At 44.1% G+C, this 23,588-nt stretch overlaps 1 protein-coding gene across 2 annotated transcripts in view; it reads right to left on the minus strand.

The window, feature by feature from the left end:
- Positions 1 to 1,461: 1,461 nt before the first annotated feature.
- The window catches only part of HDAC8 (histone deacetylase 8), a 583,094-nt gene continuing 560,967 nt past the window's right edge, over positions 1,462 to 23,588 (minus strand). Inside the window, exons 10-11 of one of the 2 annotated variants that reach the window (XM_078663810.1) lie at positions 21,054 to 21,159; positions 1,462 to 2,578 (exon numbers count right to left, since the gene is read on the minus strand). In XM_078663810.1, coding sequence (XP_078519936.1) covers positions 2,556 to 2,578; positions 21,054 to 21,159 — 129 coding nt within the window. In that variant the 3' untranslated portion in view covers positions 1,462 to 2,555. The remainder of the gene's footprint in view (positions 2,579 to 21,053; positions 21,160 to 23,588) is intronic. The other variant, XR_013601699.1, reaches the window with a different exon arrangement.

Below are 23,588 nucleotides of genomic sequence, written 5' to 3' on the forward strand. Positions count from 1 at the left end.
AAGCAGCCGTTTCAGGATATTTTGTTTGGATGTTATTGTGTTTGTTGTGTATATTCTCACATAATTCTCTAGGTGAGCTGAATTTTGCTGTGTCTTATCATTTTATTGTTTTTGGTAGGATAAGCTGACCAGCTCTTTAGGAATCTTCAATGCATATCTTACTGATGAACTGTAACTTATGACCAGCCAAGTGAAAGTAGTCTCCGTCTCCTGCTTCCGCAAACTCAAAATGCTCAAGAAGATCTTCAAATGGGTCCCCAACGACACTAACAGAACAATCACCCAACCCTCATCACCAGCAACTGGAATACGGCAACGCACTCTATGGCTGAATAAGCGCTCAGCCGAACAGAAGAATTCAGATCGTAGAAAACTCGGCGGCCAGGCTCACCCTCAACCTCACACCCTGTGGACACATCACTACACACTTCAAAGAGCTCCAATGACTCCCAATCTACAAACAAGCACTTATCTAACTTCTTACGTAGACATACAAAGCCTTACACAACACTGGCATCATGTACCTCAACAATTGCATAAACTTCCAATAACCGGACTTCTATTTGCACACACTGTTGGTTGGATTGGGATGTGGAAAAAACTGTTCACTTGGGCCTGAGAAGATTAAAACATTACCTGATTAATGAGTCTTATGCTTACACGCTTTCCTTTGGGGTCATTACTTTAACCAGCATTTGCCCTTTCTCGACCAGGCTACGAATGTTGGCTCGTACATGACTTTTACACCGTTTCAAGAATGTATGTGCTTGTCAGCTGCCATATTGACTCACCAGCAGGCTGGCTGACTGAACATCTTCAGGACTATTTTATATGGCCTTATGTCTGAACATCTCCAGGACTATGTATATGGCCTTATTCTTGGACCACTACCAGACTCTCTCAGAGGCTACTACGAAGTGGTATGGAGCGCTTTACAAAAATCTAAAGAAATACAAAATATTGATTAAATAAAGGGATAATTAAGGTATAGCTCTGTCCATCAGAACATCACTCTGAACCTTGTAGGAAGAGTTGTGAGTCAATCACAACTGTAGCAGTTCACAAGCCACAACCTATAATGCCATCTCCTTTAAACCACTATACTTGTAGAACAACCTAGTCTAATAGTTATTTCCCACTCCATAAACTTGATTTTTTTTTACACTTCCCAAAAAATAATGTCGATCACTCTATGTTTTACTCATGTGCTACATCATGTTGAATTTAGTTTTCTGTTTTGTAGGTTGTAAAGTACTTTGAGCGAAAGTGCGATAGTAAAGATAAAAAACAAGCAGTCAAAAAGTAACGCTTGTAGATTATGCCTTCAACTGAAGATGGAAAGGTACTCCTGAAATCAATCACCTTGCTGTCCTCAGAATAGATCTAACAGAAACACCATGCACTGCAGGGGAAAATGGTCTTAGCGATTCATCAGTGCTGCCACATAAAGAACATCCAAAATTATTAAAAATCCATTTTATTTTAGAAAAGTGAACGTATTTCAAGCAAATAAAAACTTCGAAGACAACAGAGTACTACACAGTGGAGAATTCAAAATAGTATCGAGAAAGAATAGTTTAAAAACATCAGGTAGTTTGCTACCCAACCCAGTATCTGCATTTACATTTTTTATCGATCAGTAAGTATTGGCTCACAAAGCTGGGTTATCTCAGCGGCATTTTTCTTTTCTGTTGATAAAATAACCTGGATTACTGGCAGTACATTTCCTGTGTGTTCTGGCAAGGGCCTGTTCTGTGCTTCTATCCCGGTTTAAGACTCACAAGCAGCCTCTCCTTGGTAAAACACCACATAGGTATCACTGCCATAGTAATACACAGGGTCACCCATTCCTCTAGAATTAAAAATCCCTGCGAACCTCTCTACCTGTTGAATCCAGTAGAGATGCGGTCATCTAAAACGTGAACATGTCTCTTCCGCAGGGAAGGCATGTGGTTTCAAGCCTACCTGCGTGGTACCGGGCATCAGCACCGCGCTTCGGGCTACTCTGAAACTTTTGGAGGCCACCGCGTGGATCAAAAGTATCCGATGTACTTGGTGGTCTGCTTAAAAGCATGCATTAAAAATCTAAATTCAGACACTTCTCGCTCAGACATCTGGTGCAGATTTTTTCCAGTTACAAGGCTTGTTCGAAAAGATGCACTTCAGTTTCTCCCAATTTTGTTTTACATTGCATCCTATATTCGTCCCAAATCCCGAACTCCCTTTGTCTGAAAGAGGAAATATATTTGTATGAAATAAAACCATTTTGCCTTGCTTTAGTAAAAAAAGAAAATAGGCAATCAGAAATTGTTCTAACAGTTAAAACCCTTTTTTCTTGCTTTCTAAATTGGAAATCCGATCCGCGGCAGGCGCTCGGCTTCCTTCCATGCGAGCCTTGCCGCTGTAACTTGTATTGTTTTGGAAACGTTCTGAAGTAATTTCTTCCAAATTTTCCCCTGCAGCCACAAATTCCACGAGACTCTCACATAAACAGGCGGCCTTCATTACAGGACTGAGCTTCTCGGTGGTGTGGGAATATAATCCTTCCTTGTCAGTTAAACCACATGCTTCAGGTTCCCTGTAAACAAAAGAGAAAAGCAGGAAAAACATAATTACAACCGGACTTGTTTAATTTATCCAAGACCTTTTGATTATATAAATAAAAATAAATAAATATATATATTATGTAATTGCATTTATATATCGCTTACTACCACTCATGAGGCTTTGGAAGCGCTTTTTCGGCGAGTAGCACACTACTCCCGAACCCATAAAGGATTAGTGTTGAATTAGTATAGTGTAATATTAAAGTAATTTGAGAGGTGGGTAGGTTAGTCAGTTATTTGGATTCAGAAGAATAGTATATGTTCATATTCATCAGAAAAAAAACAAAGGTTAAAGTAATGTTATAGTTATGTGAATTTGTCAATGACAACATTAACGTTTTGAACTAAAATAAGCCACAGAAATTCACCAATTATAGGGGTCGATTAGGATCGCCGTGAATCCGCATCCTCCGGGCCGGCGGAAACCACCGCCGGCCCGGAGGATGCGGATTCACCGCTGCGGAGACTCCAAAGACCCACCGCCAGATTAGGATGGCTGGTGGGTCAGGAAGACCGACTGCCGCTTTTCCGCTGCGGTCGGCTTCCGACCGCGCCGGAAAAGCTCTGATATGGTGGCGGTGTCTATCAGACACCGCCAGCCATATTAAGATGGGGCAGAAGACATGCTTTTCCGCGGCGGCTTTTCTGCCGTGGAAAAGCATGTGGTCTTTCGTTTCTGGGGGCTCACTGCGAGCCCCCAGGGTGTTGGGGGGTGGGAGGTGCACATGGGGAGTACCTATGGTACCCCCCTGCATATGCATGCACAAAGCGGCAGGCACATCGCGGTGCCTGCCGCTTTATGCATGCATATGCAAAGCATGCACTTTTAACCTTGCGGCGGGCGCTGCTTCAAGCAGCACCCGCCGCAATGTTAAAGATAGGGGGTCACATCCTAATCTGCATGGAGGGAACGCCGCAGCCCCCAGGTCCGTCCGCCATCCTAATAGGCCCCCATAGTTAGCAGCTGTTGGACCTGGCCCTTTCTACAGGATTATCCCCACACTTTTTACTTTCCTCCACCTAATTTTCTGACCTTTTTGTTGACGTTAGGACTCTGGGCACTTTACCACTGGTAAACAGTGCTAAAGTGCATGTGCTTCTTCTCTTAAACATGGTATGATTGGTTTAAATTTGTTTGGCCTATTTAATTTACCTTGTAAAGTGGTATCCTATATACCCAGGGCCTGGAAATGAAATGCTACTAGTGGGCCTGCAACACTGCTTGTGCCACCCACTGATGCAATCTTTCAAACGTGTCTCAGGCCTGCCACTGCAGCGCCTGCGTGCGAAGTTAACTGTCACTTTGACATGGCATTTAAAATTACTTGCCAATTCTTTATCCCCCATTTATTACATAAAGGTCACCCCTAGGGTAGGTCCTTAAGTAGCTCTATTGGCAGGGTGCTGTGTAAGTAAAAGTTATGAAAATATATGCCTTTGGGGATCTTAATACGAGGTTCCCAGAGAGGTCTTCCAGCAAGACTCTACGGTGTATACTTGCTCTCTACCACCCCTAATTTGGAAAAAATACCTGTGGGTAATTGTGCCGTGGGGCACTTGACCTTTGACTCCCCATTATGAGGCTGATTCTCTGCAGAGGCCCAATTACCCCAGGGGAGTTTTTACATTTTGGAAGCCTGTACGTTATGCATTATAGATGGTAGGCGCACAGGGGCTCCTGCGGCCTCCATTGCATACCCAAAATTCTTTCCAAAGGAGCTCATCGCTTTACCATAATTATCGTATAAGATGGTATAGGAGAGTAGGTGCTCTGCATCTTATGTGCCCATGGTGTTTGGTGTGATTACAGGGGCTCTTTCCCCACAATTGCCCATAATAGCAAATGCATTCCAAGGAATATCTATGTAATGTTTTACCTACATCTAATGTGCTACCTTAAAATTGCATCCCTTGGGAAATACATCTGCGTTATCTGCATTTGGGGGACCTAACTGGCAACATATTTATGATATTATGGTGAGATATGGTGATTAATGTGTTTTCTCTAACCAAATTGCTGAATTTCATGTCCTGATGTTAGGTAAGTCGTTTTAATTCTTGCATGGTCAGGATAATGAGTACTATTTCCGTAATTGCATAATATGCACAGTAATTATGATTCATGTCATTTCGGCCTGCATTTATATATATAATATACTATATATTTGTATATAATCCTGGGAGGAGTCTCTTTTGTGGTGTATTCATTGTGTTGCACAAACTTTTTACACATTGCCTCTAATAATAAGCCTGCCTGCTCGGCGCCAAGCTACCAGAGGGTGAGCACAGGTTATCTTCGGTGTGTAACTGACTTGCCCTGACTGGGGGGGTGGGTTTGGCCTGGCTTAGGTGGATACTCTTGCCAACCAGAAACTCCATTTCTAACAGCAGCACCAACTGTAGCTTGCACCCCCGCTGTGTACTGTTTACTCATGACACGCATTATGATATAATTGATGACATCACTCATGACTTGCTCGCACTTAGACGCATTGGACGCATTTTGCGCTTTTAATTTACCCGTTTTGTATTTTCTTGCTGGTGTTATTTTAGAGCACAGTTCTCCCCTGTTTTTAATTCCCTTCCGCATTGCTGCACTATAATTGTGCCTCCACCGCTATTTTAGGCGGTCCCGATCCTCGCGCTTAGAAATTTGTGGGCGCCATCTTGGGTGGGTGCTAGGGAAGCGCTGCAACACTCTGCGCTCTAGCAGTGAGGTGGACTGGCCAGAGCCCTATATTAACCGGACCTTATGGCGCGCAGCGTGTGCGCGCAGCGTGTGCGCCGCAGTCACGCCAGAGTCCAGCCCGTCTGCGCTCGTCCACGCCAAGGACGGGCAAGACGGGTGGACGGCTGGTCTTGATAAGGTTGGTCCCCTGCCTTGTAAGTACTCGTTACAGGAGATGCTAAGGCTTAAGCCTTTAGGATTGCCGTGTCATTATAAAAGCTCTCCTGACGACCTTTTTTCTTTTCCTCGTTGTGGCTGTTTCTTGGCAGGTTCCGGTGGCTCTAGCCTACCTCCCTCCCCTTATTTATTAGATTTTCCGGTTGATTCAGGAGGCAATGTATTGCAAGAAGAGTGCATTCTTGTCAATGCTCGCTCACTTATTAAACATAACATCATGTTTAAGGAGCTAGTGCTCGACAGGAAGCCTTCATTGGTCTTTGTTACGGAGACATGGGCAAAGGACTCCTCTGGTCCTGACCTTATTGAAGCAGTCCCGGAGGGGTACTGCTTGGTACGGCAGGACAGAACGGGCCGTGTGGGAGGAGGGCTAGCCATTCTTTACAAGGATTGCTTCCATTGCCTCATCACACCTGTCGAGGATCCTAAGGACACCTTTCAAGCACTTCATTTCTCTCTGACACGCCCCCATAAATTTACATTCAACGGGTTTTTGGTCTATCGCCCTCCAGGCCCGAAAGCCGACTTTGGGCAGCAGCTGCTCCACATCCTAGAGCCCTATTTTGGTTCCGAAAACCTAACGGTTCTGGGAGATTTTAATTTCCATCTTGAGCTGCTGGAGACCCACAACACTCTTTTCCTGTTAGATATTATGTCAGCTTGTGGACTTTTGCAACTGGTGAAGGGGCCCACCCATCGAGCAGGGCATACGCTCGATGGAATCTTTTCCAGTGATCGGAGGCTGATGGTAAAAGATTCCTTTTTTCTCTCATGGTCAGATCATCTGGCCGTACCATTCAATGTGTCCTGTCCGACCTTGGATGGATTTAGAAATATTCCGAGTAAGAGGGAACTACGTAGGAACTTGAACAATATTACGGAAAGTTCCTTTATACCCTGGATATCTGACATGTCTACCTCCCTGGGGGACAATGTCCAGTCGGCTGTCCTACAATACGAAAAGACCGTTACAGAGGCTCTGGAAGCACTAGCTCCCACACGGCTGTGTTATTCTGCTAGGAAAAGACCTTCAGCCCCGTGGTTTTCGGAGCATTTAAGATTACTTCGACAGAAAGCTAGGAGACAGGAGCGTCAATGGCATACCAGCTGGGATCAAAGGGATAAGGAAGCCCATAAGATCCTGATAAGAAAGTATAAATTGGAAGTTATTAGGACAAAACAAGAATACTTTACGGTTCTTACTTCCTCACTTTCTTCCCCTAAGGAGCTCTTTAGGATAGCGGACTCCCTTACTTCCCTTCAGACTCCTGACCCGGTGATTGCGTCACAGGAGCTCTGTGATAACATAGCTTCCTTCTTCCAGATTAAGATCTTGGACATTTATACCGCCTTGGAGTTACAGAGGCCTGTTACCATCAAGCCTGCTGTCCCTGTTGCCCTGGACCCTGTTCTCTCGGAGAAACCCCTGATGGGGTGTTTGGAATCCTTCCCTCCTCTTTCTCTACAGGATGCAGAGATGCTCCTTAATAAAACTAAATCTGGCTCTCCTCTAGATGTCTGTCCGCTTAAGATCCTAAAGCAGTGTAGAAATTCTCTCCTGCCCCCCCTTGTAGACATTATGAATAGGGCCATGAGGGAGGGTATTTTTCCTCAGCAGTGGAAAAATGCAGTAGTAAAACCTTTACTCAAGAAACCCTCTCTTGACCCTGGGGTATTAAAGAATTTCCGTCCCATCTCACTGCTTCCAGCCCCTGCGAAGATGCTAGAATCTCATCTGAATAAGCATCTCGCTGCCTTTGTGGAAAACTCAGGCTGTCTGGATCCCTCCCAGCATGGATTCATGAGGGAACATAGCACCGAGTCTGCCCTCACCATTGTACTGGATAACATCCGTATGTGTGTGGATGGGGGACAGACCTCCCTCCTGATCCTCCTAGATCTCACTGCCGCCTTCGATACCCTTTCTCCCTCAGTTCTAACATCTCGCCTGAGGGAGATCGGGGTTCAGGGGGAGGCATTAGCTCTACTTACCTCTTTCCTCGACGAACGAGAGCAAAGGGTGAAGCTGGGTAAATTTCTATCTCCATCCCTGTCTGTGCAATGAGGGGTCCCTCAGGGGTCGGCGTTAAGTCCGACCATCTTCAACATCTATGTGACCCCCCTTGCCAGACTAATTAGATCTTTTGGGATGGAGGTAGTTTCCTATGCGGATGATACCCAGATCCTCGTCTCTCTCTCCCAGTCAGTTATTTCTACTGCCTCCAATTTTAGATCCTGTATGGAGGCAGTCGGACAGTGGATGATTCACAATTCGCTGAAACTGAATGGGGAGAAGACTGAGGTGATGGTGTTTGGAGGTAAGGAGGAGGTATGGTCAGCCGATTGGTGGCCAGACTCACTGGGAGCATGCCCTATGCCTGCTTCATCTGCCAAAAACCTCGGGGTAGTGATCGATCCTAGCCTCAGTATGTGTCAACAGGTAAATAGGACCATCTCTACCTGTTGGGGCATCATTCGCATACTGAGGAAGATCAGGCACTATCTTTCACAGCAGGCGAGGAAGCAACTGGCAGTTGCCCTTGTTGGCTCTCGTCTGGACTACTGCAATGCGCTGTATGCGGGACTGAATAAAAGTCTGCTGCAGCGCTTGCAGGTAGTCCAGAATGCAGCAGCCAGGTTTGCTTTGGATCTACCTCGGCGCACCTCGGCTACCTTGGCCAGAAAACGCCTTCACTGGCTCCCTATGGAGGATCGTATCTTGTTCAAAACCATGTGCTTGATCTATAGGGCGTTAGCAAAAAGTAGCCCCACTGGAATTGGATCCATCTTGTCCAGTTACAGTCCCTGTAGGAACTTACGTTCCTCAAATAAATCTCTTCTATCAGTCCCTCGTATTCGAAAAACTAGATGGGGTGGCAAAGCCTTTTCCAATTTGGCACCCAAGTGGTGGAATGCTCTCCCTGTGGAATTAAGATCCCTCCCCACCCAGCATTTATTTCGAAAGGCCCTGAAGACCCGCCTTTACATGCGCGCATTCTTGTAGTCTGATTTGCCATTTTGATCTACTTTTTGTTAGGCGCCTTGACACCTTAGGGTTTTAGTTGCGCAATATAAATTATTTTCAAATCAAAATCAATCAAATCACTTGATCCAAGCTTCATTTTACCGCATATTGGTCTGTAATTACTATGGCATTAGAGGTCTGACAGTAAGTGCAACAAAGCTCAGGAGAATATCCGACATAATTACTGCCAGAGATACAAATACCTTAGGTGTAGAAAGCATGCATTATGAGCTACAATGACCCTAAACCATACACTTTACAGCCAACGTAGTTCACATTAACAATCAACCACAGATATATAGGAAACCCTAATTGAGTAGGGCGTTCAATCTGTATACAACTGTTCACAGAAAGCCAAGTTCCTAAAAATAGGGAATGTAAGTTCCAAAACAAATGACCTACTACAAACAGCTTCAAACCCCTGAAACTCATCAAACCTAAATTGAGAAATAAAGTTGATTTCAGTAAGAATTGGGTACTCTAAACAGTGCTTACTCTATGGAGAGCATTTACTCTATACCATATTGTTTGCAAACAGTGAAACTTTTATGAGAAACAGAATATTAAAAAAGTATCTATTAAGAACACTCTATGCAACAGTTGTCAAAAAAGGCACTATTTTCTTAAAATAACTAAGAGCTGAAGGTGCTATACATCGTACTACCATGCAACCTACCTTACAGCATACTGTGGTGAAAACTTTACAGATAGCCCATCTTTTCAAGCAAAAAAAGCACATGTACATAGGTTAGTACTTGGTGCACACAATCTTCTATATTATGTAGAAATTGTCATGGTGACACAATGCTGTCTAATAACTCAAGGCTGCTTACAAATGTTAGTATCTACTAGATTCTTACTCCTGTTGAAAACGTTTTCTGCAGAACCAAAAAACCTGTGTGGAACATAATGAACACAATTCAACTGTGACCTGCACACATAGCTACTAAAGATTTATAACATGTTCAATACCTCTACACACCTTTGGTAAATTAGGAGCACATGTGTTTTGTAATCACTTACACCCATTAGCTGGTCCAAGGCAGTACAAAATTAGGTAGACAAGTAATACGGTACTTATCTTCCACTATGTAAACTATAAAACAAACTAGCACTCCCTGGATGATATCATCAGTGATGTCATTTGAGATGTCATAGAACATGTCACAAGTGATATATATATATATGTGAGGTCATAAGCAGTGCATGTCGGGAGTGCAAATTATAGTTAGTGTTGCTAACTATAACTGGTGAATTATTAATATTTTTTTTTTGTTCAAAACGTTAATGTTGTGTTTGACAAATTCATGTAACTCTAGCGTTACTTTAAATTTTGGGTTTTTCCAGTACATTTCTAAGGTTTTTTTTAACGAAAAAATATATTTTTTAATCACTATAACGTTACTTTAACATTTGTTTTTTTCAGCGAATTTCTGTGTTTTAATTTTTTTTTAACCTAAATTAATACTTAAATACCAAACGTAAATGTAACCCTGGGGCCATACCCTGCAGCCAGTACCCTCACTCCATACAGCCAACTCCATGCCATGGTTGGCTAAAGAGCATAGCCCTGGGGTCCCACCCCACAGAGCTGTTTATTTTTTAGATTAAAGGGGAGGGGGTCATGCTGAACCCTCCCAGAGCCGCATTAGGCACTGGGAACCCAATCCCTCGGTGGCCCCCACTTTTAAATAAGTGGGAGGAGGGGCACACCAGGCCTCATTTTCCTAGCCAATTTCAGCCCTGTGGTCCCCATCCTCCAGGTCACAATGATCTTCTTAAGGGGAGGTGGGCCCCCTACCCAGCCGATTTCAGCCCCAGAAACCCCCTCTCCCAGGGCCTAGCATCATTTTTTGGGGAGAAGGGGGCATGCTGACCCCCTTCCCAGGCCGATTTCGACCCTAGGAACCCCATTCCCTGGGGCCCAGTGTTATTTTTATGGGGAGGGTGGGTATATGGCCCCCCTACCCAGGCAGACAACCCCAGGGTTGGAGCCATTATTAGGGGGAGAGGGATATGTGGCCCCCCTCCCCGGGTTGATTTCAGCAATGGGAACCCTAGCCCCCCTCCCAAGGCACCATTTGGAGGAGGAGGGGTGCACGCTGCCCCACTCCCCAGGCCGATTTCGGCCCCAGGGACCTCATACCCTGGGACCCTCAAACTTAAAGGAAGGTGCCCACTCTGGGCACCAACCATGGTCTTATTGGGGGCCGCAGGGGGAGCCCCAAGACGCCCCTGGCTGGCTTCCTGTATAAAGCAAGAGCCCGCACTGCTCTCACCCACAGGGTCCACGAATGCTGCTCCCTGTCAGCGGGAGCAATTTTCTTACCTATTTTGCTGCCTGCATCACTGCAGGCAGGGAAACCGATCAAAAGTCCGCTACCAGAAGCAGGGGGCATTTTCAAAGCTCCTGCAAGCTGGGAGCAGGCTTGGTGCTTGCTCCCGCTTGGTGGGTTGTTTTGAAAAGGCTCTCGCCAAGCGAGAGCAAACACAGGCTTCCCTGCCCACGCTGGTGCAGGCAGGAAAACCACTATGTCCCGGGGTGTGCTCCCCTGGATATAGAATTTGAGCCTGCCCCACATGGCTCGGGATGGGGGGGGGCATGGCACCCCTCCCATTCTTTAATGATTTTAGGCCCAGGGGTGGGATTTCCGGGGCCTCCGATGGCTCGAGGAGGGGGCCATACATCCCTCTCCCCATACATAAAATATTTATCCCTGAGGGTGAGCTTTTCAGGGCCTCTTATGGCTCAGGGGAAATGCCCCCCCATAACATTATTTTCGCCTAAGGGGTGGGCTTCACAGGGCATCTGGAGGCTCGGGGAGGGGAACCACGCAGTGCCCACCTTTATGAATACAGCCTTGAGGGTGGGCTCCACAGGGCTTACTATCTGTAAATAAAAGCCGGCCCGGATGCAATTATTTTTTTTCAATCCCGCAAGAGTCTCACGGGATTGCAGATTTTTTTTCCTATGGGGACTAAGGGATCAGGGTATCCCTATACTGCCACATTATATTATTATTAGTGTAATTTTTTTACTTCACGCCTCGATAATAAGTCCTCAAGTCCTGTAATTGCCGCCAGCAACGTTTTCTAATATTGCTGGCAGCCCATCAGAGTGCTTGCGTGACTCTGACTCCGGCAGGAGCGAAATTACCCAAGAGAAATAAAGCTCACTAGGCCAATCAGAACACTTAATTTTTTGAATTGCTGCTCATGCGAGAGTCTCAAAAGACTCGCAGATCCAACTGCCTATATCGCAATTATTTTTTACTCTAAATTTCTCAAAAACTACTGAACCGATTTACACCAGATCACAAAAAGACCAATATATGTACCAAAGTTTAGCTTTCTGCCAATTTTAGTGTAATTCTATGCAGCAATTTTTGCTGTAGATTCGTCTACAGAAGTTTATGGAAAATGTATAGGGATTTTGCAGTTTGGAACCCCCCTTTTTTCTCGATCCTTACTTGACGGTTCACACAGCTTTATTGGAAGGAGCTGAGGTGGATGAACTTTTTTGGGGGAAAGTTTTGTGAAGATTCATCTATCAGGTCCACAGTTATTAGCAAACCAAAAAACACTCTTTCCATTGAAAAATAGACCTAACCATAACTGCGAGTGGCTAACTTCACTGAGAGTGGCAGCACTCTGACCTTTCGCAAAGAATACATCCACACTCAAAATAATTCCTTTCAGTATCATGGAATATTATGTGCAGAGTGCTTTTTTGTTAGACACAAAATTTGTTTTGCTTTCAGCTAAATTGTTTATACATTGACGAGGGCCCAGTAACTCCCACGAAAATAGTTTTACAAAAACCATGATAAAACAAATTACCGTAAGTATAGACAAAGCCAAAAAGGTTGGCGGCCAATGCCAGTTCTATTGGCTTTGCCAATCCTAGATCATTTATTGTACAGTTCAGTGAACTCTGATATAGTCAGATACATCAGGGCAGAGATACCACCCACACAAGTCAAGCCTGGCACAGGTAAACAACTTTAAGCTCACCTTCCTCTTCATTTCAACTTCTTATGAATGAATGAATGAATATTGACTTTATAAAGCGATAAACTTAGCCCAAGGGCGTCAAGGCGCCATTACGGAACTAGTGGGCAGAGGAGCTGGCATGCTTATACTGAAATCTGAGAAAAAAGCCAGGTTTTCAAGGCTTTACGGAAGAGCGAATGTGACACCTGACCCGAAAGCTCTTCCGGGAGGGAGTTCCACAACTTGGCAGCAACAGTCAAGAAGGCTCTACCTCCTTATCTAGCCTTGTTAAACCTTGGTACAATTAAAAGATTATTTTCTACAGAAGTGAGCTGTCTAGTTGGAACATAGTGATGAAGAATTGCCCTGATACCCTCAGGGCCTGCGCCATAGAAGGCATTATGAGTTAGGCAGAATGTTTTGAAGAGGATCCTACAGTCCAAAGGAAGCCAGACTCTGTTGTTCCTGTTGTTGACAGGCACAAACATCTTATCTTATTGATTCAGGAGTGACCCCAGCTGAAGAATAAATAACTGGTGTTTTTGTAGCCCGATGCTGCCCCACATTACTTTACCTCAGTTCTGGTACAATCAAAATGGATGTCAAAACACTTTTAATGTATGCTCCACTATACATACTTGCAAAGTCTAAGGGTAGCACCTCTAGTCTTGACTCCAGTTCTTCCCGTTTTGGTGCCCCACCTCTCAAGTATCTTATGCCACATTAGCACAAATATACCTCAGAACAGCAACCGGTCACAATATATTTATCTTTGGGCAATTTAATCAATTACTAATAAATTTACTGAGAAGTGACAAAATACAGATTAGTATAAAAAGCTGTTTGTCTGTAAAGATAGTTCTTCTGTGTGGGTATCCTCTTTGATACACAAACATAGACAACGGTCTACTGCAAGGGATATCTTAAAACACTCACACAATTTTACTTTAGAAATTTTTTCAGCATTCCACTCGCAGTACTCACCATGACATGACATCTTTTTGGGGAAGGCCACAATAAAATAGAAATGATTATAATGGTGACATAAAGAAAGATAGGGGGAGTTTCTGAAGGCTGTCTTACAGACATACACATGATCAGAACAGCTGGTCAAGTAAAGAAGATCCAATCTGGACACTGTTGAATCATTCCTCAGGTGGAAGGAATCTTGAGGAGAAGCTGACTAACTTGAGAAGCCCCATCACAAAAAAGCATTTAGCCCTTTCTGACTGTATTATTTGTTTCTCAATAACTGCATTTACGTAGGTTTGTATGTATTAATTTAAGCAGCATATTATTTTGAAAAATAATTCTGGATGTATTTCAAGACACTAAATATATTTCATTACTATATTGAACTTCCTGTTTTAAGTCTCTCTCTTCTTTGCCCTTAGTTATGGCAAAGACCACTCAACCCACACCTTCACCTTTGATCTCAGATGCTTCCCTGAACTCTCCTGGTTCACGTAATCTCTTCTCTATTCCCCTCTTTGGTGTGCATGGGTAGGAGGGGACCATGTCCCACTTTCTTTATTCAAGTACCTAGCCTCACTACTTTCAGCCATCTCCTTCTCTCCTCTATAGTACCTCTTAGGCCCTCTTTACCAATGGCCTACTAATTATGATTGGGCTAGTATTGGCTTTTACCAGTTCCATCAGAATTCCAAGTTTTGTGGCATAAACACTTGGCTGGCGTTTTTCACCTGGAGAATTGCACTGCTAGAATCAGGCAAAGTCCTAGGTGAAAAAATGCAGAAACAAATGTGGGGATTAGCATGAAAAGACAGAGTCCCACATATCAGTCCATCAAAACATGCAATACAATGAGAAATTCCGAGCCACCTGTAGCGAGAGCACCAATGTCTTACATATGGATTGGAAGTTTAACACCCTTATTTTCTGGGCTGCTCAATGCTGTGCCAATGCTTCTACACAGGCAATCTAGAAATCTTTCTACAGCGTTTAGCTTTTGTATTGCTCAAAAGTATAGATGATCAAACACACAAAAGGGGTTTGTATGTGAGTTTGCAATAAGTCTAACTAACCACTGGCAATAGCTCGGTTGGCATTCTAACCCATTGTTCTTTAGCCCACCATGCCACATCAGTTTGGACCCAGCAATATTCTAATTAACCTTCACCCTGCTCCAACAGGAAAAGTCCAGCCCAAACTGCCAGACCAGGTCCCCTCCAAACTAAAAACAAGCAACCCCAGACAGCTTTCGCCTGACTGGGGCTCTTCAATCAACTGTAGTGTGGTTCCAGTCTTGTTGATCACGGACTAAGGGCTGCAGCTGCACTTGACGCACAGAGTACACGTGACTCGCACACTATGATAGGGATATCTGAACACACAAAATATAACCGCGAGATCACAATACCCACAAGGAAAGCCTAGCAAGCCTTAAGACTTATAAGAAAACAAATATTGGTAGAAGGTAAAGCTTGAATTCACCATAACCACTGGTAAGGACTATGTAGCATATTTTACCTGATAAGATATAGTAGAGCTACAGTATATAATATGTATTATCGGATTGATGGAGACACGTCAAACACCACTAATGACAAATAAAGTAACTCATAGGAAACCCATGTACATTTGCATGGGGTGAACACCAAAATCAGTCCTGGCAAAAAAACAAATTTCAAACCAGCCCCACAATCCAAGAGGCTGCGAGTACAACGACATCAGGACATGGTTGGGTCATCTTACTCTGAAAGAAACCCCCCAACCTGCAGCCTTGATCGTATGAGCTCAGCAATATATGTGAAAATGTATGCACGTGGGCTCAAGTCAAGCCTGCGGGCCTATAACCACCTGTAAAGTTTTCAGAAAGACCACAAGGCCAGCTCTTACTGTGAAAACCCAGTGCTCCGATGTTAAATGGGAGAAGGTTTGCTGATTTACTGCTGGTGACGACGAGGTTGCCAGGGTATAGTTTGTATAAGTAGCTCTGCCATGACACCACATCTTCGCCATGCATAATCATCATTCTCTTCCAAAGAACCTGTCAAACAAGTGGGACATCAAAGTGCCTGCCTGTCACAGGAAAGGGAGCCCGCTGAACGTCCCATTCATCTGGGCTCTTGTTTTCAAACCTGATCTTTCGTCTCATCTCCGACACCGGGGTTTTAAATAAACCGAGGCAGCGTGCAGTGAAAACAGGCTGACGTTATAGTGAAAACAGATTACATCTGCAACCTTATCCATCACACTAGTGTTACTTAAACCGCTCAATTACACTTCAGCGGCGAGGATACGATTACAGACTCGCCAAGTTTCTGTGGCCACAAAAAAAAAAAAAAAAAAAAAGTCCTCACAGCGAACGATTCAAATCAAAAGACGACTCCTCTGTTCTGTGCCAACCTTAACAACACATCCGAGCTGGAAGTAAAGATTTGTGGGTACTGGGTACACCCGGACTCATGGGATATTGGGGAATATGATTGTACTCTAGTTTTTGTGCACCCCACTCAATACTGTGCCAACTTTTAATTATTTATTTATTTAGGAGTTTTATATAGCGCTAGCCAGACCCGAAGGTATCGGAGCGCTTTACAACATTTGTCGAATGACCGTCGAGTTTACAAAGAGTGGATCAGTAAACACAGTGTTTAAAGACGGGTCATTGATCGGCATAAGTCACTGCACCAATCAGCTTCAAGTTAAGGCACTGGAAAAGTTCACGAGCCTGCCAGAAGAGAAGAAATTAAAGTGACAGGTGAGAGAGAGAGCACCCTTCCAGCCTCGGGGCAGTGCCAGGGTCACGCTGTGAGGCCTGGCTGCCTGGGCAGGGATATAGCGCCCACCGGCTCTCGCACTGAGCCCTCCAAGTACAAACCGCGGCCTGCCTGGGGCAGCCCCAGGCCACAGGAAGCGCAACCCGACAAACTGGCAGACATGCGGGGGTTAAACAAGTAGAGATGTTTCCTTTGAACCAGCCGCACCCCAAACACTCGTCATTTACTTTTCTGGCGTTTAGTGAATTTTTAAGGTGCCACAGGCAGACTTGCAGGACACTGCAGAGAGGCCGCAAAGGCCCACAAGAAATGTACTTTATAGCGCCAAACATTACAGTTCAAATATTTACTCCATTTACTAAGTTTATAACATGCTATTACGAACGACACTCGCTTCAAAGCGCTTTCAGCAGGTCAGGCGTGGCAAAGAATGAAAACATCCAGGGTGAGAAGAGTGAAAGGACTGCAGACAAGACGTTCTAGTCCTTGCCTAGAACCATTACATTGGTTAACAGGAACTCCTATTTTTTACAATACTTAAAAAAATGGAAAAAAACTGCAATATGAAAAACTACAAAAACCTGCTATTCTTTTTATTAGGACACAGGTGGCTGCCCCTAGGATGGTGGCTTCCAGGAAAGTTACTTCAGGTGTAAAAGAAGGTAAGAGCCAAAGCAATATCTGAACAGGGTGGGCTGTATTCCTCATCTGACCTTTATGAAGTCTCCGACCAGCCATACATGTATGGGAGGTGGTTCCAGGGGGCAGAGCGCGGTGTGTGCTGAGTTCTTCCCGCAAACCCTTTGTATCTCATGGGGGTAACAAACCCGATTCTGAGAGGCCCATAGTACGTGCTGTCAATACTATGCAGAATAGTTCACTAACTAAAGTTTACTGGACAATTTTTCTAATTCTCTAAATATCCTGCACAAAAATTCCAAGCGGAAAAAATATTCTAGAAAGTTTTAGAAAAGTAAATAAAAACTAAAACTGAAATAAATTGGTATGTGCTTCTAATAGCAATCCTATATGTACTTAGGTTTGACCAACATACTTCCAGGGAACACTGTGAGAATATGGAAGACCTTTCTTATGGATATAAGGCTTGCCCACACTCCAGATCTTCGATTCTCAACCTAAAGAGCATTTACTCACACCACAAACATACCCTCAATAACCCACCAAAGCGATCTTCGTTCCTGATCCCTGCTTACCAATGCTCTACGGCAGGTAGCCAATCACCTGCATTACCTATTGGTAATATTACATCTTTCGGTTTAAAACACTGTACCTCTGATTTTGTTCATAATTATGTGAATCAGCGTACTTATTTTAATGCTTATAGCTGTAACCATTATGTTCTATGTCTCCGTAGAGCTCTAAACTATGTTGTTTGACAACTACTGTCCTTTTCCCCGTGTCTTAAAACTGCCAAACTGATTTCTCCTGAACATTGTTCTGTCATCTATTTAGGGTTTAGCAATGCTGTACACAGAGTTCCTAAAAACATTAATGGCGTGCAGATAAGTGGAAAAACAGCCCTGGGTCAGTTTCACAGAACAATGTGAACACAGTCACTAGAATGTAGACACTGCATCTGTGTCTGTAAGTGAAGGCGCAGGTGACCAGGGCACCTGGCTTCGTCCTTCGTCACATCTCCCCTCAGTCGTGTCCTGGCTTCATTATGGTGCGGACCAGCAATAATGCTGTGGAGACTCAGGTGAACATACTCATACAGCTCGGCGAGCGGGGCTGTACTGATGTTCAGAACATCTGCTAGAAGCACAATGGCGCAACATGGTATTCCCTCTTTCCCCAATCAAATCCCATACTTTCCTAATTTCCCCTTTCTGATGCTCTGGTTTCCATCTAGAGCAGATCATAAAACATTTTTACTGCACTAGAAGAGAGTGGATGAACTGCTGTTTCTTTCCGGCTTCACACAAGTTTTTGTGACGCTATTAACAGAGCATGCAGCCTTTTGAAAAGGTAAATAAACACAATCAATTGTGGAGAGGGGTGGGGGGTGGGACAGGCCCCACAAAAGTCATGAACAGATGATTAACCAGATGGTTCCGTTTTTACAATTTTCGATGTAAAGCAGCATTCATTTGCTGCTCCGCAAAAACTGTACAACTCACACAGTGTGTATATATATATATATATATATATATATATATATATATATATCGATCGTGTATTCAAGTACACGTGCAACTTTTGGAAGAAATAATTCTCTTTCCTACATTACATTTTTATTGGCGTTCAAAGGTGTGGAGCTTCTATTATGGTTCTACAGGTTGTCTTCAGGGATCTGTCCTTGGCAGGCCTCTCTGGGATTTAGGTTCAGAGATAGCCAAGACAAAAAATATATATATGCACTATATATACACACTGAGCCTTTCAGTCATCTCTTTTCACCCATTGGTCTGCTGTAGTTTTAGTCACAGTATGCTTATGCCTACAACAGCATACAGTATGGGGTACAGGGTCACTTCAGCCACTGGGCTGGCATACCTGTGAGTGACCCTCTTTTTTGCTCTTGTACTATGTACACATCCGCACAATAAGTAGTCCCATTTTGTGCCAGATACCAGCTGTGCAATGTCTGCTTATGCATACAAAATATATACGTTGTGGCAACTGGACAATGCTTGTTTTTATACGATGCGTGCCTTATGTTAAAATCATTCAAAAACAAAAAAAGTGTTGCTAAAGCCGAAGGGTCGGTCACAACTCCAGACCTACTGGCTTTGCAAAGCTTTTTAGGTGTAGATACTATAAACTGGCACTCTCATACACACGTGTAGTGTCGTACACACTTGGAACAGCAGTTGCAGAGTAGAACAGGCGATGCCCTTTTTTGCAGCCGGAAGCGGGCGATGAACTCCAGGGATTTGGACAGCTAGTCGATGCAGAAAGACTGAATACGGTTACATGGGCTTGGCACTGTGCGGATGTTCGAAGGGCAACTCCAACTTTTTGGGGAGAACACTACAGTTTACTGTTCCATTGCTACATGTACTGCACATGGTCTGAAACATGAATACTACATTTTAGACTTGTCCCTTAAAACTCATACATTGGCTTCACGAGGTCCAAAAAGTTTCTAATTGGTGATAATCGCAGTTGGATATGCATCACCTTCCAGCACTATGGCCAAAAACAGCACCATGGAACTTCACCCACAATATCTGGGTCAAGTCAAAGCATCAGTTTATCGTGGCTTACGCGTATTCATGTGGTCAACCATGTCTTGGCGGTAACTAGAAAGTAGCAATTCATTCACTGATAGCTTGACTACGAAGCCTCCTAACCAATTGCGCTCTAAGGATCAGTAGTGATTGAAGACTTCTTCTCTTAATGAATTTAAGGCCAGTATAACCTTGAAAAAGCATTGGGTAGGTTCTTGTCTAGAAACATATCAGATGTGTACATGTACCTGGAATGCTGGCCCTGACCTTCTTTTTTAGAGGAAGGGGCAACAGCCTTCTTGAATCCAGAATCAAACAATTCCTTCACTGTTGTTTTGCGATCTCTGTAGCTTGTGATCGACTAGCCCAGACAATTCATATTGCCTGAGCTTGTCAAGCTGGGTTTGTTATTTACCTTTAATACGGCTGAAGCTGAGGAGCTGATCTAGGCCGTAAGTCTCAAGAACGGGGAACTGTATTGCTCATTGGTGACCATCGAGTCTAGTAGGACAGAACACAAAAAGTAGTTATGGATTCGCTTACAGCTCTGCTGCTAGCCAGGCCATAGATGGGTTTTCATAGAAACCTGTGATGCAACTTGTTGTAATGTTGTTCAAAGTGTTCCTACTGAGGTCTTTGGAAAGTGATATTAGTGCCTTTAGACAGCTCTGTCACTTGTATGTAGATCACACTGGTATCTAGTGCTCAATGCTTATTCCGTCCATGAGTGAAGGCATTTCTGGATATAGTGCACATGCCCGCAACAAAATGCATAGCTCAAGCAGTGGCTGAAGACATAGCTGGAGCACGAACGGATTCCCAGTTACTCCCCGAGAAGATCCTTTGTCCACAGTACACAACCTAGTCATGCTGTCCAGCTACAGCGGAGGGCACAGCAAGTGCACCAACGGGTTCTCAGTTCAACCCCTTGTCTTTCTGGAGTCAGGACCGGACTGCGAACCAAAACGGCCCTGGCAACCAGTTCGGCCGGTCCCCCTGGGGGGGGGGGGAGGGGAGTAGTGCCGAGCTTGCTCCTAGACCCGGTTTCGGCTGATTAGGTTACTAGGGGTCGATATTGCCGGCCCCGGGTCACAAAAACAGCCCCCTGGGCCAAAACTGGCCCCCAACCTAGCGGGCCACCGGGGAAACACCTGGTGCCCACTACGGCCAGTCCGGCCCTGTCTGGAGTACACAACCTAGTCATGTTGTTCAGCTACAGCGGAGTGCACAGCAGAGCACCAACGGGTTCTTAGTTCAACCCCTTGTCTTGTCTGGATTTCACAACCTAGTCATGTTGTTCAGCTACAGCGGAGTGCACAGCAGGAGCACCAACGGGTTCTTATCTTGTCTAGGGTTCGCAACGGCAGCTTTGACACACAGACAGAAGTTGCCATTGCAGTTAGAATTGAGATTTACCACATCTGTTCTGTAACTCAATAAAAATGAAGTAAATGGACATACAGTGACTTGTTAATGTGCAATGAACTGAACCGTCAAGATGTCAATGTGCCATTCTGACGCCCACCTCTTAGACCTGTTCATCTTCAATTCTGCACTTTCAAATCTGTCAACGAGAAGTGGGCTCACCTTTGATAGAAGAGAGTATTTCCTGGACCTTCTGCGTTTCATTACGATCTGGACGGCAGCTGGGCGTGATCTCCAACACATAGTCTGGGCCATATTCTGTGAAAAACTGTAGAAGAGAATGTACAGCAGACAGAGAGGTGACAGATGTGAGAGGAAAAAAGAAAATGTAAGCCAAGGTAGTACATAACCAATAGATGGGGATAAGGGGGGGGCAAGAGAGTAAGGCCAATGGATCAAAAAAAGAGGGGAACAAAGTATTTTTTTTCCAGAAGAAGTGGAAGAGTTAGAACAGCAAAAAGCATATGTGAGAAATGAGTCGGAAAGTAAAAAGTAGCATGTGGAATGAGATAATAGTTAAATACATGACAATGCATGGGGAGAAAAGGGAATACAAAAGATGGAGAAAGAGATAAAAAAAAGAAGAACAAAATAACAGGTTAATGACGAAAGAAGCAATAGTGAGAAATCTATTGTACTTTTGTATAATCTAAATTACTTGCAGTTACCTACACACTCAAAACATACTGTTCGAATTTACATACCCCAAAGCAGCTGTTATATTTTCCATGAAAACGTTTCACTTGTAAAATACAAACACACAATGAATGACAGAAATATATAAATAAGGAGATACTGTTATCCTTGGATTGGCAACAGATGCCTCTCGTCCCCCGCGCCCACCCGACACCGCCTGCAGTAATGCACCCCAGAAGGGTATGGCAGGGCCAAAGAGCTCAAGAAGGGACTGTGGGGTACCCACAGCCAAAGTGGTGCACAGCTTTAGACAAAAGATGTCTTAAGTACAGATTTAGAGAAATGAATGCAAGAATACTGAAAAGCTCCAAGGCATGAAAAGCTTTTATCATATCATTATAAACATGATTGTCAATCAAAAAGAAGTCAACATATGCAAGTATTTTACAAATACTAGTAACATGATTTTAAATTTCTGAGTATTTCACCATGATCACATATACAAAATTTCATTTCACTTGGATAAATCAATGTGTTCAAAAGTTACAAAATAAACAGTCCCAATGCATTTCGGGTTCGAAACTGAACCCTTCTTCAGGGGATAACTCAATTAAGTCCGATGTGAGAGCTGGCACAAGTTACACAACCTTTCCATCACAAGCTCCCTGGACTGCATCCGGGTTAAGATGGCAGGCGCCGTCCTATCAGATCGCTCTCTCTTGGCCAAGCTTGTGAGAGGTTAGTTGATATGGTTTTAGTCCTGGTCCCTGCAGGCTCTGAGTATGACAAATGGTGCACTGGAATCCCTCTGAGAAAGACCAAGGATTACGATGCATTTAACCTGCAATTATTTGGAAGAACAATGCACCACTATCTGAAAGACTGTATTTACTGTGGCATTGGTGTAGTGCCTTCTACCACCATGCGGCTTCCTGAAGCACTTGCCCACACCAGTAGCAAATTACATTTTTCGGAGTGTGTGGCAGGAAATGTGTTGAGGATTGTGTTCATCCTATGTGGGGAGTGTTTTTGTATTGCGAGCAATTAGAAAGGCCAGGAGATAATAAAAGAGGCTGATGAATGTTACATCAATTGAGGGAGCGGACGGGAAAGATGTGGGAACAACCTCTGATAGGTCTAACGTCTCATCTTTCAGGTCATCCCCAATATCACACATGCATATACATCCGATCAGGGTTATGAAGCAATTTTTCTGGATGCACATACCACTCAAACCCAAGACTCACCACACATCACCCCAATCACAAAATTATGGTCAGCCCCCCCCTACACTTTCAAATCTTTGATTTCCCATATTTAGGCTTTCATCGGACAGCCAACAACACTCTATACAACAACAATTGCATAAACCGTTTGTCCAGTATTACCTACAAATGGTCATTTGCAAGACAGAACAAGAGCAGATGCTGCCCAAAGCCCTCTCACCATCATGCAAACAACATGGCACCAAAGCCATGTACCTAGCAATGCGCTCCGAAATCTACTGAACTACTGTGCACCACATACACCACAGAAAAAAACACAGATAAAACAAACATAGGCTTACCAGATGAAGAGTCCTTCGGCACATTCACGTATATACATAAAGCATCACAAAGATCTCCCTACATGAAACTCATTTTATTGCCACACTAAATAACAAACATTTGTGAAACCAAACACTGAACAACATGTCAACTAACCTAACAACGCACAACACCTTCAATCAACTTCCACTTTCAAATATTGGTGCCTCAATTTCTACACAGCAGTGTTTCCAGATGAAGAAAATGCCACAGTGCCCAAGCAATGGTCGAAAGCTCAATAAAAGTGGCAATAACATAACAAGACGTGACCATGTTTAACAATGACCAAGTGCAAGATTGGGTTGTAAGTTACAGGGTGGCACAGGGGGTTCATGGGAAAGAAGCAAATACTTTGCCAGGTCTTTCATGGCCATGTGGGCAACGCCTGGATGTCAGAAAGTGCACTGAAATCCAACAAGAGAGCATTCAAATGCTGGGAGAAAGGAGGCCACGCGTTCGGAACTGCGATGCTGAT

Source organism: Lissotriton helveticus, chromosome 10 (genome assembly GCF_964261635.1).
Source record: "Lissotriton helveticus chromosome 10, aLisHel1.1, whole genome shotgun sequence".
NCBI lineage: Eukaryota > Metazoa > Chordata > Amphibia > Caudata > Salamandridae > Lissotriton > Lissotriton helveticus.